The sequence below is a fragment of the Phocoena sinus genome, chromosome 7 (genome assembly GCF_008692025.1).
Source record: "Phocoena sinus isolate mPhoSin1 chromosome 7, mPhoSin1.pri, whole genome shotgun sequence".
Taxonomy (NCBI): Eukaryota; Metazoa; Chordata; class Mammalia; order Artiodactyla; family Phocoenidae; genus Phocoena; species Phocoena sinus.
The window spans coordinates 67,080,532-67,098,614 of NC_045769.1; the positions used below are offsets into that span (position 1 = coordinate 67,080,532).

Genomic DNA, 18,083 nt, shown 5'->3' on the forward strand with positions numbered 1-18,083 from the left:
AACCCCAAGTGTGACTCCAACTTTGTATATATGTAAGCAACGTATTTCACTGTTTACATTTAAATATTTATAGATTGATTTTTTTACTCATAAATATATGACAGGAAAAGTACCAAAATATGGTAATCTCTAATTGGTGGGAATATGAGTGGTTTTTTTCTCCTTTATACTTTTCTGTACTTTTCCAGATTTTCTAAAGTGTCCATACATTATTTTCACTATCTTAAAATGTATTAACATGATTCTCAAAATTTAGTATCTTAGTGATGAGAAAGAACTGAATAGAATTAGAAGAAGCCATTCTAGAAACCTGGCAGGAAATTATACCTGGGACTAAATAACTAGTTCTTTTTCCTTAGAAGATAAAATAGGATTAAAATACTGGGACTAGTATGTTAAGGTTATAATAGGGTAAGCTGGTATCGAGTGTGTTAGGTACATGTACACCTTAAGGCAAGTCTGGAGTAAAATTATTGCCCACCCTAAACATTATCATCAACGTGTACTGTTCTCACCCGCTTCCTAGCTGCAGTAAGTAGGGAAGCAGGTCTCAGAGGTAGACTTCTCCTGTGCAGTCAAATTGATCCTCCTGAATTTTACATTAAAGAGTTTAGATTATACAGAGGCTGTTTCTAGGTTTGGGTCCCAGGAATGACAATTGAAAAGTAAGACACAACAAATGTACATTTTTATAGATTTGCCTATATTGAACATTCTCTCACTGTGAACAGACCAACCCATCCCTTATCATTTGATAAATCATCCATTGTCTGTGCAGTCTCTTTAGAGACTTACAACCTCTAAGGCACTAAATTTAAATTTATATTTAAATTGCACTTCATTTGAAGCAAAGTATACTTTAATGAAGTAGGATTTTAACCATCAAAGCAAAAGCTATAAAATGTCCATAACTGAAATGTTCTTTGTTTCTAGATAATTATATGACATTATCTCGTTTAATTGATCTCCTAAGAAGATGTGGAAAACTTGAGGATGTTCCAAGATTTTTCTTAATGGCTGAGAAACGTAACTCCAGAGCAAAACTGGAGCCAGGATTTCAGTACTGTAAAGGATTATATCTTTGGTAAATTTATTGGCAAATAAATTCTACATAATAGGTTATTTTCCTCATTGTGACTAAAGTAGAATACACTTTGAATTTTAAAAATTCTATATTTTAAAATATAATAGTTTTATTTACAAAACAAATTATAAACGACTTAAAGTTTGTAGTTAGTGATTGCAATAAGTAATTCTTTTTAAACATCTAACAAGGTATACTGGAGAACCAAATGATGCCCTTCGACATTTTAATAAGGCTCGGAAAGACAGTGACTGGGGCCAGAATGCCCTTTATAATATGATAGAAATCTGTTTGAATCCAGATAATGAAACTGTTGGAGGTGAAGTATTTGAAAATCTGGATGGAGACCTGGGGTGAGTAGTATTTGACAAGTTACTCTTTTTTCCATAAACACTTGTTGCGGATAATCAAGGATATCTTATAAAAGAGAACTAAATTCCAGGATAGCACTAATGGCAGTTTAGCGAATAAATCATAGCTGGGAATAACTGTTCTCTGAAACAAGCATGACATACTTTTAGAAGGTTTTCTAAATCAGAACAGACATGCTATTGAAGACACTCCCCTAATTGCTCTGTGGAAAATAGAATGAATCGTAGTGTGTGATTACCTTGGCAAAAATTGTCCGCATAATAATAACTTCTTCACAGATGGCTCTCTGCCAGATCTTGGCTGTATACTGTATATGCATTGCCTTATTTATTCCCTTTAACAATGTGTGAAAAAGCTCCAAGTTAACCTAGCGTGATGGAGTTAGAAAATGGTGGAGGCAAGATTTAGACTGAGTCCTCCCTGGCCTCAGAGCGCCAGCTGTTGGCCACTGTGGTGCACTGCGGGTAAGTGGTTCTACTTCTGTTAGGCTGCACTTGTTGCTCGCCCTCTCCTCAGGGTCAGGGAAGGCAGGGTGGGGAGTGTATAAGGGTGTAAGGGGAGTAGGAGAGGTCATTTCTGCCCCCAGGAGCATGCATGCAGTTTACCTGGTCGGCAAGACAGTGTCTGAAGCCATTCAATCTTGCAACAAAACAGAAGTGAGTTAAATTGTTATTAAGTGTTGCAGGAATTCATAGAAAACATAGTGCAGAGCAGTCAGGGGGAGCTGCATAGAGGAGTGGGAGAAATGAAAACCTGACTGCTGAGAGGTTTCAGTGGCAGTCCTGAAGGCTTGGATTACAGAGACCATTGAAAGATTTAGAGCGGGGGAGAGGCATTTTTAATTTTTGTTTGTTTTAGAAAGGTTAAGGAAACATTCTGTTTTGCAACTATAGGCTGTCCCCATGGAAATCTTCAGCAATAGGTTGAAAACACCAAATTTGGAATATAGAACTCAGAAGGGAGGTCACAGCTTGAGATACAGATTTGGGGGATAGGTGCTCAGAGTGGGTAGTTGGAACCCCATGAATGGCCTCTTTTCGAGTAGAATGTAGTGACGGAAGTCTGAGAACTAAATTTGGGGTGTGCTGACATTTAAGGAGATCGGAGGAAGGGAGGTAAGGATAGGGCAATGACTGGTGGAAAGAGAAGGAAAACTGTAATCTTACAGAAGAAACAAAAGGAGGGGAGCTTGAAAGAAGATTACCAACAGTGTAAAATGTTTTAGAGAAGATAAAAGCCTGAGGAGAAGATCAATAGCTTTAGTGATTAGGCTTTAAGAATTTAATTTCCTTTCATTAATTGATTTATTTATACATTATATCTGGGTGTGGGTATGTATATAAGAAAATTGCTATTACACATTCAAATTATTGCACTTAAAATTTATAACCTCTTGACAAGTAAAGAATTTCTTTTCTGAGAACCTAATAGGCAACTGTGTGAGGAACATTAGTATACTTTATATGTCTGGCAAACTTAGATTCAAATCTATTAGCTATGTGATCTTTGGCAAATTACTTCATCTGTTGGAGCCTTGGTTTTCTCATATGTAAAATGGATTCAACATACACTGAATGAAATAACACAGTGCTTGGCACGTAGGAAGTGCTTTAACACAGTTAGTTACTTTCTGCTCCCTCCTTTTTTTTAATTAATTACTTTTTAACTGAAGTATATAGTTGATTTACAGTATTTTATAGTCTCCCTTCTTTCTTTCGTTTTCTGAGTAGGTATGCTATTTGATAATTGTATAATTCTACTTACCCTGAATTCTAGTTTTATATTAGCTAAAATGAACACATTTACCACAGGTGGACGGTATCCAATTTTTGTTTTCAGTCTAAAATGAATAAATGTTTAATGGTGTTTTATTGAAGCTATGTTAGTTTTGTTTTTAAAACTGTAACTGTGCTTTACTTTGTATTAGAAGAGCATGAGTGACATTCTTCAGTAGGATTACTTTTAAATTGGTGAGAAAAATAGAAACCAATGTACCCTAATCTCAATGAATTTTACTTAATGAGTAATAGACATAGATTTATTTTGTATTGTATACAGTAATTCAACTGAGAAGCAAGAGTCTGTGCAGTTAGCAGTGAGAACAGCAGAAAAGCTCCTTAAGGAACTAAAACCTCAGACTGTTCAGGGTCACGTGCAGCTTCGCATAATGGAAAACTGTTGCCTAATGGCTACCAAACAGAAATCTAATGTCGAGCAGGCATTGAATACCTTCACTGAAATAGCAACATCAGAGGTTAGTAGATTTTCTTTTTCAACTTCATGTTAGCTTTCCTTGGTTGTGTTGAAATATGTACTTAATTAGTTATTTGTTTTCTGAAGATTGACTTCATTATTTACTATTATTAAAAATTAGATATATAGTTTGGTATGATTTTACATCATGTACCTTTGTTTTCAGAGGAGACATTGTTACATGTTGACGTGTTGTTATGTTTATCTCTATTAGAACAGTGAGTTCTAGAGAAGGGAAATTCTGCAAGAGGGCATAAATTAATTCTCAAGGGAATGGCTTTATCCTCTGTATTGTTAAGTGTAGCCTAGGTTAACTTACTAAGTGAAAACAAACACCTGGCTGCCTTGATATCTCACCTTTTCACTTACGTGAACTTGAAATTTTTCCAGCTCTAGAGCTAAGTGAGATCAGTAGTGACAACTTATAATTCAGTCATGCAGATAATGATGTTCTTTAGTGACACTGAAATCACCCCCTGTGATAATAGGAATAAATATTAAATAATAATAAATTATTTTATTACTATTAGATCAAAGGCTTTCTCCTCTTTTCAGCCCATTCAGATCCACTGCCCTTCTCACCCTCTGGGCCTTTTATTTCTCCTTCCCTCACACAGTGCTGTATTTCTCCAATTACTTGGTATTAAGGAAGGAATTCTAGGTACCCATCCCATCAACAGTTGGTAGTAGCTAGTTCTAAGCACGCACTTGGGATTTCATGTTCTTCTACTCACTGGTGTTGTAAGCCATGGGAGACTCATGTGGGGCCTCTCACAGGATGTACAGAATTTTGCTGTGTTTTCTTGTGGTTCAGAGGTCACAGCAGCAGCAGTAAATGACCAAAACCTCCTACAGTGACCCCTCCCCCCTGCCTCCCAGGACCCTGGAGGGCTTTGGAAAACCTGCAACTCCTGTTGTTGTTTGGGTGCAAGTATCCAAGGTGGCACTTAACCACCACTGTAAGCCGCCCTGGGGACAAAACAGCAAGGCAGCAGCGGCCCAGTTCCATCCTCAATCAGAGCCCCTCTGCTGACATTGAAGCAGTGCTCAGTTGAATTGACTGCAGCAGCAGATGGATGACAGCAGCTGACAGAACCAGAAATAGGACTGTCCTGTAAGTCTAAGAAAATCTGTAAAACATGATAAAGCACCATTGCAAGTAAGGTGTCATAGCTCCCTAATGTTGGGAGGTAACATTCTATCATGTAAGGAGAGTTTAAACTGTGAGGTTTGAGAGAGAACACTAAAAGCAGTAAGTGACATCACAGCTGTTTCCTAGAGAGACTGTGCCAGTTCTTTGTTTTGCTGAGACTACATTATTTTTCTTATCATTCTTACATATGTGATTAGTAATATACGGTCCTCAAATCTGTTTACTGGCCATACTGTCCAAAGACTGATGTATGAGTTGAAGTTTAGTAAGTGAATTTTATCTTGCATTTTTCCCTTTTAACTCCTAGGCTGCATATATTAAATATAATGAATATTCATTAAGTAACCGGTAGGTGCTGAGCATAGTCAGAATCACAAAGATAAACCACATATAGACCCTTTCTTCAAGTTTCTCGTAGTCTAGGGAAGATGAGACACAGATACTGAGTGTAATGCAAAGCAAAATCTGTTACATTCTGTCCTAAAGTTGCAAATAACAGTGCTGTAGGACAGGGGCTCCTAACCCCCAGGCCGCGGACCGTCCGGGGCCTGTTAGGAACCGGACCAGCCAGCAGGAGGGGAGCAGCGGGCAAGCGAGCGAAGCTTCATCTGCTGCTCCCCGTGGCTCGCGTGACTTCCTGAACCATCCCCCCGCCTGCCCCCCGCCCGTGGAAAAATTGACTTCCACGAAACTGGTCCCTGGTGCCAGAAAGGTTGGGGGATCACTGCTGTAGGAGATAGTATAAGGAGAGCTGAGAGACCCCTTCCATGGAAGAAGGTATGATTTAAGAAGAACCAGGGTAAATTGCATTTTCACAGGCAGAGTTGGAGGAAATGCATTCTAAGTTAAGGGGAAAATGTGAACAAAGGCAGGGAGGCATCGAAGCATAGGGTAGATTCACAGCACTATGTGGCCTTCACATTGATTGAAAAATGACAGGAAGACATGGGAGGAACCAGTGGAAGAAGCATTAAACCCAAGCTAAAATGTTTCCCCTTCCTTTCTTCCCCTCACCTTGAACCATAAAGGTACACTGTTTATAATAGAGCTGTATTGTCTTTTGTGATGTAAAGTTGTTGCAGTTCAGAGGGACAGAGAGAGAAAAGCTGGCTGAACATCTTAGGATGTCTGCACCAGAAAAGGCATCATGGGCCTAGTGCGGGGGCTAGAATGCAAGTCTGCAGTTTTAGAAAGCATTCTTCAGTTCACTCAGGCGTGATTTCAAGCTGTGAGGAGTTGATTCATTCTAATCAAACTCAAAGTGTGTGATTTTTAAATCAGAGAGTTTATTTTTAAAGGTATAGTGTGGGATATTTTTAGTATGTGAATAGGTCTGGACATTTTTCCAGGACCCTTCTCTTCTTGGGCTGTCCTAGGATCTGGCTGACAAATGCATAGTAGGTCTGTATTTTCTTTCCTCCCTAGCCCTCCTGGGATGGGGGATACTGTTCAATAATTAATAATATCCCACACATCTTCAAAATCTACTACCAAATTGGTGGTATTTGGCATTCAAATAAAAAACTTTCTGCCATTCCTTAATCAGGAGAACAAATTACATATTGGGAGTTGACTGATAGACATAAAATTAGACCCAAGGAAGTTTTATATTCCTACAAACCATGTTCATCAGACTCTAGTGAATTGCCCTTCTCTATTCCAGGGTTATTTCTGACTTCCAACCATGATCAGTGTTGGACATCGAACTATTTAACACTCCGCTCTCCTTCTGTTCGTTATTAGTTACTGAAACTTGCTGTCTTACAGTGCACCTTTATTATAGTCATGATATTATAATTTCTACATCACAGTTTCTCATCTTTTATTTATATTTTAAATGGAAGTCTTTCTCTTTATAAACGCATCACGGTCCCTCTGCTGAAATTTGAGAAGCACTTTATCAGATTCATACACACAACTGCTTAGGTATGTTAGTTTTCTGGATAGACTGCTAATGGTCTCCATTTTATACCAATTCTTAATAGCTTGTTGGTTTCGCAGAGTGACATTTTCTGACTCTGAGCTCTGTCTAAAAGAATATCATCTTTTATAGTTACTATCAAGGAGCTGCAGACTCCAAATCTAAAAGCATATTTTAAGGCATGAGTTTATTTCATATAGTTTCCAAATGATTAATTAATTGCATGCCTTATTTATAACATTTCATTGACCAAACTTTATTGGGAGAAGAGACTTTTGAATAAAATGAAAAGGGAGGAGGAAAAGAGCAATAGAAGTCAGTATAGATAAGGAATATCATTTGCAGGTAAATCATTCTGTTAAGTCCTGTTTTATAGGTGAAAGAACTAAGGAGCCAGAATGCTGAATCTGAAACATAAATGTTCAATTAGGACTACAATGAGATAGAATTTTATTTTTTCTGTTTCTGTACAAAACCAAAACAACCAGTCAGTCTCACTAAAGAAGTTTTCCTAATTGTCTGGAATTGCGTGGTTACCGCACCTGCATTCTTACTGAACTACCTGGACCAGATGGTTCCTCCTGGTAGCCTGAGGTTACTGGATGTGTTACATAATGACCATATCGCAGTATTTAAGTGAAGCCAGCAATAGAATCCACAGGCCGGTCCTTATATTATGTAGCACTTGCTACTTTCCATGTGTTTTTCTTTTAAACATGGCACATTTATGTTTGTGTATCTGGGGGTCTCAACTCTTGTTTCCTTATAGAAGGATCATATTCCAGCACTTTTGGGAATGGCAACAGCTTATATGATCTTGAAACAAACTCCACGAGCCCGAAACCAGCTGAAAAGGATTGCAAAAATGAACTGGAATCCTATTGATGCTGAGGACTTTGAGAGGAGTTGGCTGCTGCTGGCTGACATTTATATTCAATCAGCAAAGTACGACATGGCAGAAGAGCTGTTAAAAAGGTGCCTGCGTCATAATAGGGTAGGTGACTGAGGAGTGAAAAATAATTGGTAGCCTTTGTTGTATAAGCTTTCTATATAGGCTTTTTTTTTTTTTTTTTTTTTGCGCGCGTGGGCCTCTCACTGTTGTGGCCTCTCCCGTTGCGGAGCGCAGGCTCAGCGGCCATGGCTCACGGGCCCAGCCACTCCGTGGCATGTGGGATCTTCCCGGACCGGGGCACGAACCCGTGTCCCCTGCATCGGCAGGCGGACTCTCAACCACTGTGCCACCAGGGAAGCCCTCTATATAAGTTTTTATAGAGTGTTGGTCCATTTCTAGGGATTTCTGTGTGTTTTTAGAGAATTAAATGTTTGTTTTTACCACAATCAGGAAATAAATATTAGTAATAAAAAAGAAGCCATTTGCCTTTGAAAATAAAGAAAGAGAGACTGCAGTTTCAGGTTTCAGCTGTGGTTTGCCCTACTTACAGAAAGTGTTTTGGAATGTCAAGCGTTTGCCTGTGATTATCCATCTCATCCCAGAGCTAATGAAAGTTGCAGAAGAGCATTAATTGCAGACGTCTGTCCCTCCTGTTAAATACTCCTGATGAACTGACTGCAGCTGCGTGTTGTTTTCTCATTATTAGAATCCACTCTGCATAATATATTTTGTAGGGAAAAGTGTTTTAAGCATTTAATTTGATTTGTTTAATGAAAAGTGTGTATCTTAGGTAGAAAAGTGTGTATCTTAGGTAGAAAACTGAAAATCTTCAAGTCCTTAGAATTTAAGGCTCTTTACTAACAGTGCATTTTGGTATTTAATTGCCCAGAAAAGGATGTCTTTTTATAACATGTTTTAAGTTAAGAATTTGTTACTATTTATTGAGAAATAATTGTGCTCAACTTAGAAACTTGAGGATATTTATCTTTATAGAGACTTATCAGTTACTTCAAAATCTTAATCACAGCAAATCTATGTTTTATTCCCTTTGAGCCAGTTAGATTACAAAATAGATCATTTGTTTTTCAAAGAGGAGTCATGATCGTCTAATACTATTAAGTTATTTTCTTGGGGACTTTAAAAACCTAAAATATCAAGCCATTTATCAATTTATGTAATTATACATGTAATTTAAGTTACATTGGCCTTAAAAAACAGAATACTTATTAATAGGCTCTGAAAAATCTAAACTGCCAAATAACTAACCCTTACATGCCTAATCTAGGATTAAGCAAGATTTCATGGGAATTAAGGTTTCAGTGCAGATAGAATTTCAATTTGCCAGAATGCAGACAGCAATACATTGCATGATTGAACATGACGGTTGCTTTAGAGGCGTCAGCCCTACTGCTGAGGCATGACAGTAGTGGAAGCATGAAATTCAGGAACCAGAGCTTAGAAACTTTGAATTATATAATTAAAAAATGGAGATCATCCAGATCTGGGGCAGGAAATGTGCAAGATGACACTAGACCATCTTGTCATACCAGATGGCAAGGAAGCTATCAGTGATAATTGGAGTCATGTCAGGGACTCAAGAGCCAACTTGAGGACACTCCCACTAGCCAAAGTTGAGACACTTTAGATATCAGTAATAACTGCATTGAGTTGGAACACACCAAATATGTCTAAGTCCATGAGTTTACAAAGATCCAAAAAAAAAAAACAACCCTAATTGTCACCACTGAAATATGCTAATAAACTGACTTATTTCTAAAGCTGGCAAATAAAGGGAAAGAATTAAGCATCTATCCTGCCTTTTCTGTATGAACAATACTGCTGGGAAATAAAATAGTGGAAAAGGAGGTGTTTCTCATTATAGATGTTTCCCAGCTAATAAATGAAGAAAGAGTGATAGAATGTCACTATTTTCCAACCATGATGAATTAATGAATGGGTATAACATCACAAGACATTATGTGTCACGTGATGGAAGAACACACCATCTATGAGAGGGTCAGAGTGGGGTGACACAGGTGAAACACTCACTCCAGGTCCGAAATTTAAAGGAGCACTTAAAATCTCAGTAATTATCAGGACTTCCCTGGTGGTCCAATGGCTAAGGCTCCGTGCTCCCAGTGCAGGGGGCCTGGGTTCGATCCCTGGTCAGGGAACTAGATCCCACATGCTGCTACTCAGAATTCACATGCTGCAACTAAAAAAAACAGGATCCCGCATGCCACAGCTAAAAAGATCCCACATGCCACAGCTAAAAAGATCCCACATGCCACAACGAATATCCCGCACCAGCAACGAAGATCCCACGTGCTGCAACTAAGACCCGGCGCAGCCAAATAAATAAATATATATATATATATTTTTAAAATCTCAGTGATTATCTTAGTTAACTGATGCTGCTATAACAAAGTACCATAGACTGGGTGGCTTATAAACACCAGAAATTTATCAATATTTCTCACAGTTCTAGATGCTGGAAGTCTAAGATTAGGGTGCCAGCATGGTTGGGTTGTAGTGATAACCCTCTTCCTGGTTGCAGACTAATGAGTTCTCACTGTGTCCTCACATGGCAGAAAAAGAGGGCAAGGGGGCTCTCTGGGGTCTCTTTTATAAGGTCACTAATCCCATTCAGGAGGGCTCCACCCAAACGACCTGTTCACCTCCCCAAAGCCTCACCTCCTAATACCATCACACTGGATGCTAGGATTTCAACATATGAATTTGGGGGAACATAAACACTCAGTCCAATGTAGTGATCAGGATGAATGACATTTAATGCAATATTTTTTTAACAAAGTATCAAAAGGTAAAACAGGTAGGATCTTACAGTGCTGTGCTGAGCTATATTGAAGCCTGAAGCAAAAAGGGAAAATGTGTGCCCTGATCCATGTTTGTGTGTATTTTTTAATGGTTAATAGTTTTCATGAAAATATTAGTGATGTATCTTCTTGCATTAAAATAAGGAAAGTAAAATTATGATAAAGAGAAAAAATATTCAAACTTAAAATAACGCAGTGAATTTTAATATACCTACTTTTCTATTTTTTAAAATTAACACTCTGGGAAAAAATAGCAATTAAAAAATACCTAAAAACATGTACACAGCATTGTGCATTTTTGCTTTTTCATAAGGAGCAGTGTGGCTCGGTTGAGCACTGATCTATGAAGTAAGTAGTTTCACCTCTTTCCCCTTAGGTCAAAATCAGATACAAACCTCTAGATCTAATACAATTTCCAGGAAATATCAGTGACATAGGAATATATTATATAACCACTATAAGGATGCACTCACCTAAATCTGGGCTGTGAGAAACTCTAGGATGAACATTCTTGTTTCTTCTACATTTAATTGCAAGGAAAGAGACAGAGAGGAGACTTATAGATCAAAAGGAAGTTTAGGGACATTTCAACCAGTCACAGTGTGTGGCCCTTATTTGAATCCTCATCCTAACATGCAAACAAAAAAGTATGTTAAGACTATTTGAAATTTGAATAGTGACTGGATATTTGGTGATATCAAGGAGTTGTTACATTTTAGGTGTGATAATTTGTGGTTATGTTGAAAGAAAGTCCTTATTTTCAAAAAGGCATACTAAAATATTTATGGATGAAATGATGTAGTATCTGAGGGTTTTTTATCTGATAATACAGAAGGACAAGTGTATGGAGTAGTGAAACAGTATCAGTCAGGAGTTCATTGTTGAAGACATGGGTTCAGGGGGTCCATCATACTGTAATTTCTATATGTGTTAGAATTATTTGTAATAAAAAGTGTACATGTATATGTATAAAACATCTCCTTCCCTCTCACCCAAAAATCCTGATTCTACAGGTTTGAGATAGGGGCTCAGCATCAGAATCTTTTTCTAAGTCCCATAGATGATTGGATTGCGTAGCCAAGGTTGAAAACCACTGTTTTATGTGCCATTTAAATGAGTTGATATGGTTGACCTCTATAGTCATATACTCCATAAAATCTTAGTGATATCAAGTATAATCTGTTGATACATCTTGCATTTTTCTTCAGTCTTGCTGCAAAGCTTATGAATATATGGGATACATTATGGAAAAAGAGCAAGCATATACAGATGCTGCCTTAAACTATGAGATGGCGTGGAAACATGGCAATCAGACAAATCCAGCAGTAGGTGAGTTTAAAATTTAGACACTAGGTTTTCACAGGAAACGTGGGTTTTATATGTAAATCTTCATTTAAATGCATTTGCTTTTTCTCTTTAAGGACAAAATACACATTAAGAGCCAACATCCTTTGTCGGACCGTCTGAAAAATAAATTTTATATTTATAATAGATTATTAGCTACTAAGTTATTAGGTGTAGTTTCCTGAGATTCAAACTCCACCTCAGTCGCCTTAAAGGACATCCGATCTAATTCTGCCCTTTCTTTCCCTTCACCCTCTAATTCCAGAATGGTGATGCTGTGGGGGGAAGGTGTTCCATTGTGAAGGAAGTGGGAAGACATTGCATCAAATCAAGTCCTCCTGGTTTCTTTACTGCAGAACTTCTCAAAGCCTCTAAACCCTTATATATACTGTGATGGATATCACAGAGGGGACATGTTTCCCACAGTAGTTTGACTACGGAACTTTTTTTTTCTCTTGAGCATCTATAAACATCATTTGGTTCCAGTGGTAGCCCATTGGTTTGAGGAAGGCTAGTCTCCAGTATCTGTAACAGATGGGCAGCATCTGGAATATACTTAGTGACTCCTGTCTCCCACAGTGTGAGGGAGCTCCTCCCCAGGCCTCTCTTTCTTTGTGTTGCACTGAAATAGGCTTCGTTGACACTGCCCTGTCTGTTCTCTGGAGCAACCCACAGAGTCCTTCCGCCCTAATGCGTAATGGCCCTCTAACTGCAAACTCTGTCATTGTCTCTCCTCAGTTTCTCTCCAAACCATCCTCAGGTGCTTGTCCATTCTTGCTTTCAAGTCTTTCACCCTCCTTGCTGTCTCCTGGAAACTCTCAAATAGTATTTCCCAAACTTTGCTTTGGAATACTGGCTGAGATATTAATAGTTATTTCTTTAAAAACAGAGAGTTGAGCGTGAGGAGATGAGGTTCCACGGCCGAATAGGTTTCGAAAAGGCAATTTTATTTGTCCATGTCCCTCTTGACCTGTTGTGCCAGAAACAGACAAGTTCTTAAGTATGATTTAAGAACGAATTGTATGTATAACGAAGCTATGTTTTTAAATTAGACATTTAGTAGTTGATAGTTCAACCTAAGATGGCATCTGTCTTTTTAGCAGCCGTGGCACAGTGATGACTCAGATTTAATATGCAGTCAGATTGGTCATCTTTAGACTTACTGCTGTCAGTTCAGGACTTCCCCTACCTTGTATTTTTCTGAGGTCTGTTATTTTACTAGACTTGTATAGAGCCCAGGAACTAACGCTTCCTTCTCAGATATTGTGCGTCTTACAGAATAAAATCAGCTTGTAAAATGAACATTCCTTAAAATCCTTAAAATATATTTAATTTTGGTGCTTTTTTCCCCAGAAGGAATACAGTTAGAAGCTCAGTTATTTAAATACTCTGTTCCTTGGAAGACCAGCAAATAAAGAGATTTCAAGTCAGTAGTTCCTTCACTGTGTTATCTTTGTGTTTTATAGGTGATTTTTTCAGTTCCTCTGACTTCTCCTTAGTTGGCATTTCTCTGAGGCTCTAAATTAATTCTCACAGTTTCTTCCTTACGATTATCATTGCATCCAGTACCCGCAGCCTGCCTGGCCAAGTTAATGATGCATTTATTTCACTTTTTCACTTGTCAGGAAATCCTTCAAATCATGGTTGTGTTCTTTTCATAGGATTCAGGCGTGAGTACTGTAACTGTGAAAGGCACCAGGAACTGAGATCCACTGAGGGGAGAACACAGTCATGTTTCTCCCTTCAGTCATTCCCAGGTTACGTGACAGTCACTAGGCTGTTCACATTGTTCGTGTTCACGAGCGCACTCTTTCTCTCTCCCCCGTTTTTTTTCCTGATTCTAAAGAGTTGAATTCTTAGAAGCCTGACAGGTATCATGCAGCTGCGGTACACGTGTTCTTCGCCATTTCTAGCTCTTCATTTCCTCTCTAAAGTTTTTTGAAGGAAATGATTCTATCAGGTTTCTTTCAATATGAAAACTTTGTGCTTCTAATTTAGTGTTTACACAGAAAAAAAATGCTAATATTTGCGTGGTACTCAAATTTTTAAAAGCATTTCACAACAGGTATTTCATTTGATCTTTAAACTTACACTAAGAGCAGAGTTATCCTTCCATTTTTGGATGAGGAAACTTGAGATTGACAGCTCAGGTGACTTGTCTAAGGTCTCAAAGCTAGTCAGGAAGCCAGAAACCAAAAGTTAAGTCTAGGTGTTTTTGGCTCTAGTTTCCATGTTTGGCATGACATCTTATGTTGTTTTCCTTTTTAAATGTCCTTTTAAATGTTCCTTTTTTTTTTTCAATGCTTAACAGTGGCTTTATTAGGTGAATGCTTGAAAGTATTCAACATTAAATTCAATTTACTTCACATGTTTGCAAACACATCATTAGCAATTCTTAACTATTTCAAATCAACTAATTTGAAGTACAGAAGGCTTGTTTTCAGATAACTCTTCTGAGGTGACACTAAGACTGAAAGAAACCTATGACTTGAGTCCAGGTCTCTAATAAACTCTATTTATTAATCTGTTTTATAATTATTTTCTAATGATACCAAGTTTACCTCTCTGACACTTATTTTTTTCATCTTGGACATTTCTCATTTGTGTGTGTGTGTGTGTGTGTGTATCGAATGCAATGAATTTTAGATAATTCTTTTTCCTTTTTGCTACCGTATGATTGCATTAGCCAGCAATTCTTTTAAAACATTGTTCTGAAATTCTAAAAACTTGCTTTGGTACTTTGATTAAGGCCTAAGAGCAACATTCAGATTTCCCTTTTTCATATTTCTAAATGGTAAAGCAAGATATTTCATTTATTAGTTACATATTATTTTACATTGTGTTGTATCTTATTTATTGAGTCCACTTTTTTTGTCCTTTTCCTTAGTTTGCTTACTATTATGGCATTGTTACAGAACAACAGTCAGTTAAGAATGTCTTAAAACTTTCCTCTAAATTGTCAGTATTTGAAATGTGACATTTCACTATCAGCAACTGTGGTGCTTGTTACTCATCGCTGATGTGGCTATCTAATGACTAACCCAGTGTCTTCTGAGCCGCTCTCCCCCCGCTCTGCACTCCGCTCCTGCACTCCAGGTCCATTTGGTTGCTATGTCTCCCTCTACCACTGGCCTTTCCGTGTGCAGTTTTTGCCTAACAGTGTTCTTGCTTCCCACCCCCTTGGTCTACCTTATGCCTCTTCCTTCAGATTTCAGACCTTGCCTGACTCCCACCCCCTCCCCAACCAGGTTTCTTATTACAGTGCTCTTGGCCTGTACCTTTATATCACAGCATTTATCTCAGTTTTGAAATTATTCACATACTTACATAATTACTTAAATAAGGTACTTTCTTTCCTAATGGAGTGTAAACCTCGTGACTGAAGGAACCAGTTTGCCTGACGTGTTAAGTAAATCTGTACTGTATAAATGAATAGCTGTGTTATCATTTACTGCCCTATGATGAGTTTTTACCATAATCTGAAACAAATGGGACTTTTCTAGTAAGTTGCAAAACCGCATTTGTGGGATGGCCGGCCATCTTCTAACCCAACTGTGGTCCTTTGTTACAACTCCATTTTCTTTCCTACCTGTTCCCTTTTATGTCACTCCACCTTCTATTATCTTATCATTTCTATCATAGTACAGTCACCAGCCTCCACTAAGAGTTCTCTAATATTAGAGTAAGCAAACAAAGGAGGAGGCCAAAAAAGGTAATATTAACAGTATGCTCTATAAATAGTACTATATCATCGTTGGTTTTTTTGTCTTTACAGGATACAAACTGGCATTTAATTACTTAAAAGCAAAAAGATTTGTGGATGCAATTGACGTATGTCACCAGGTAAAACTTAAATTTAGATTTCTTAAAATTTTTCAGATGCACTATTTCCTACTTTTAATTAATGTCAAGATGTACATGAATAGAGATAGAAGATGTCATATTTTGGTTAAATGACTCATCACATATATCTGGGAGATACTACCAGTTTTCAAAGTTTAGAAAATAAAGTTTACTTAAATTGAAAAAACATATGTTTTTAATTGGGCTCAAATAATAAAATGTTTACGTCAATTTAAAGAAAGAGGCTAGAGAAGCATGTTAAATAAAACTTAATCCTTAAGTCAGAAGATATCTCAGGATTGTTATAGATTCTCCACATCACTGTTCTGAATAGAAGTTCTTATGTATGTGTCTAAGTCTCTGGTTATTAGAGGATTCAGATTTATAAATTGAAGAGGTATTTTTGTCATTTAGAAGTCATTCAATTACACTTCTGGAATTGATTCCTGACTAAATGATCCCTTGTTAAAATGACAAATATTTAAGTTGCAGTTTTAGAATTTGCAGTTTCTTTATGTACATTGTCACATTGATATTCCATATAAGGCATTTTACTAAACATTGTTGGGAGCTCCAAGAAAAGCTCCTTAGCAGAGAATTATGTAATGTGCCTTATCCCGGATAGCTGTGTGAGCATCATTATAGTAAATACTTGGCCCCAGTGATTGCTATTGATTACTGAGTCTCTGCATAAGGCAGCATTTCACATTAAGGTTAAGGTTGTACATTAATGTAAGGTTATACATTAGAATCATTTATGGAGGGTTTTTTTTTGTTTGTTTGTTTTAATGAATTTCCCCTACTCCTAGACTCAGTAGACCTGGAAATTTGTATGTTTCAAAATCATTCCAGGTAAATCTGATGTGTGCTCCTGGGTAAAAATAACTAAGGGTTTATTAAATATCATGCATAAATAGCTAAATTATTTAAAGTATCTTAAATCATCGATACATAATTGTTTTCTGTAACTGATCTATTAAGGAAATAATTATATTTGTATTTTCCACGTGTAGTATTATATTCTACCTTTTTCATTTAATTGCTGTTAATAGAAATGAGTCATCATGTCACATGCATCTCAGATATCACCTTTAAAAAGTGTTGTTAAATTTGTAGTCTTAATATAATGAAATCTCAACTGTAATGCTGTTTCTAGTAAGTTTTGTGACTCGGCAGTTCTTGATAATGAATTACAAGTTCTTATGCTTTTGTTTTATTTTGTTTTTTTGTTTGTGTGTATGTTTTTGCAGGTTCTCGAAGCACATCCAACTTACCCCAAAATCAGAAAAGATATACTTGATAAGGCTCGTACATCTTTAAGACCTTGAAAATTATTTTAGCTTTTTTAAGCAAGAAATGAAAAGAATCTGAGTTCTTCCAGTTCAAAATAGGTTTAAGCTAATACTTTGTAATAGAAAGCATAGTTTTCTTTCTCCAGCAGAGGCTGCTGTTGTATATAAAGAGAAACACTATGTTAAATGGATGTCTCCTGATGGAGAAGGTGAATGAGAGCTGGTTTATTTAATTGATTCTCTTGATTAGGTGCAGATTTGGTGACTCTGGTAAAGATTATAACCCACTTCTATAAAAAATATTTTGTTAAAATCTTGGTAGTTAAGTATCCTATTTTTTTCTAAGGAACATTAGTTGTTTCTTTCAGGAAATACATTTACAAAATTGTTGTTCTCTGTTAAACATTTTTGTGATAGTCTCTGTTATTTCAAAGGTTTGAGTAAATTTCCCTGTAAATATTTATGAAAAAGAAAATATATTTTTTAATAAAGATTTTATAAATTTATGATTTGTATTCCTCTTGGAACTCAAAAGACATGGTGAGTTTTGCAAAATCAGGGTAGGCTCCCCATGTTAATGCGTAGTATTACAGAAAATGTGGCTTTCCTAGAAAAATCTTTGTGGAAAAGTATAGAGTGTGTGTGTTTCCCTTCTCTGTTGAACTGATTCTTCCTGCTCCCAATGCCTATGTGATCCCTTTTAAGAAATAACCAGTACCTGAAATTAGTTTAAATAGGTAAACCTTTATAGCAATATTTAACCTCAGCCCAAAGACGAGGTCTTTTGGTGTAACTTTAGACACTGTAACATCTGGTGGAGAATATTTCTGGTCAGTAGGGACTCCCAAAGCACACCATGTGAACGCAGCTGCAGACCCCGCTCTCCCTAGAATCCCTGCCACCACCCTGGGAGAGCACTCACTCTTTACACTGAATTTAACCTAATCTTCATAAACTCAATTCTTAACATCATTTTTAGTATGTTATCTATACCTTTTTCAGTTGCCTTTAAAAATACAATAAACAGTCTTCAATTTTAATTGCATTTTCAATAAACAGTATTTTTCCAAGTCTCTTGCTTTTCCTTAAGTA

The 18,083-nt window shown here is 37.1% G+C and overlaps 1 protein-coding gene across 2 annotated transcripts in view; it reads left to right on the plus strand.

The window, feature by feature from the left end:
- TTC21B (tetratricopeptide repeat domain 21B) overlaps positions 1–17,500 on the plus strand; it is a 91,917-nt gene extending 74,417 nt beyond the window's left edge. The window contains exons 23-29 of one of the 2 annotated variants that reach the window (XM_032637929.1): positions 934–1,084; positions 1,276–1,437; positions 3,515–3,710; positions 7,553–7,777; positions 11,721–11,841; positions 15,632–15,699; positions 16,950–17,500. In XM_032637929.1, the coding sequence (XP_032493820.1) occupies positions 934–1,084; positions 1,276–1,437; positions 3,515–3,710; positions 7,553–7,777; positions 11,721–11,841; positions 15,632–15,699; positions 16,950–17,027 (1,001 nt within the window). In that variant the 3' untranslated portion in view covers positions 17,028–17,500. The remainder of the gene's footprint in view (positions 1–933; positions 1,085–1,275; positions 1,438–3,514; positions 3,711–7,552; positions 7,778–11,720; positions 11,842–15,631; positions 15,700–16,949) is intronic. The other variant, XM_032637930.1, reaches the window with a different exon arrangement.
- The last annotated feature ends 583 nt before the right edge of the window (positions 17,501–18,083 follow it).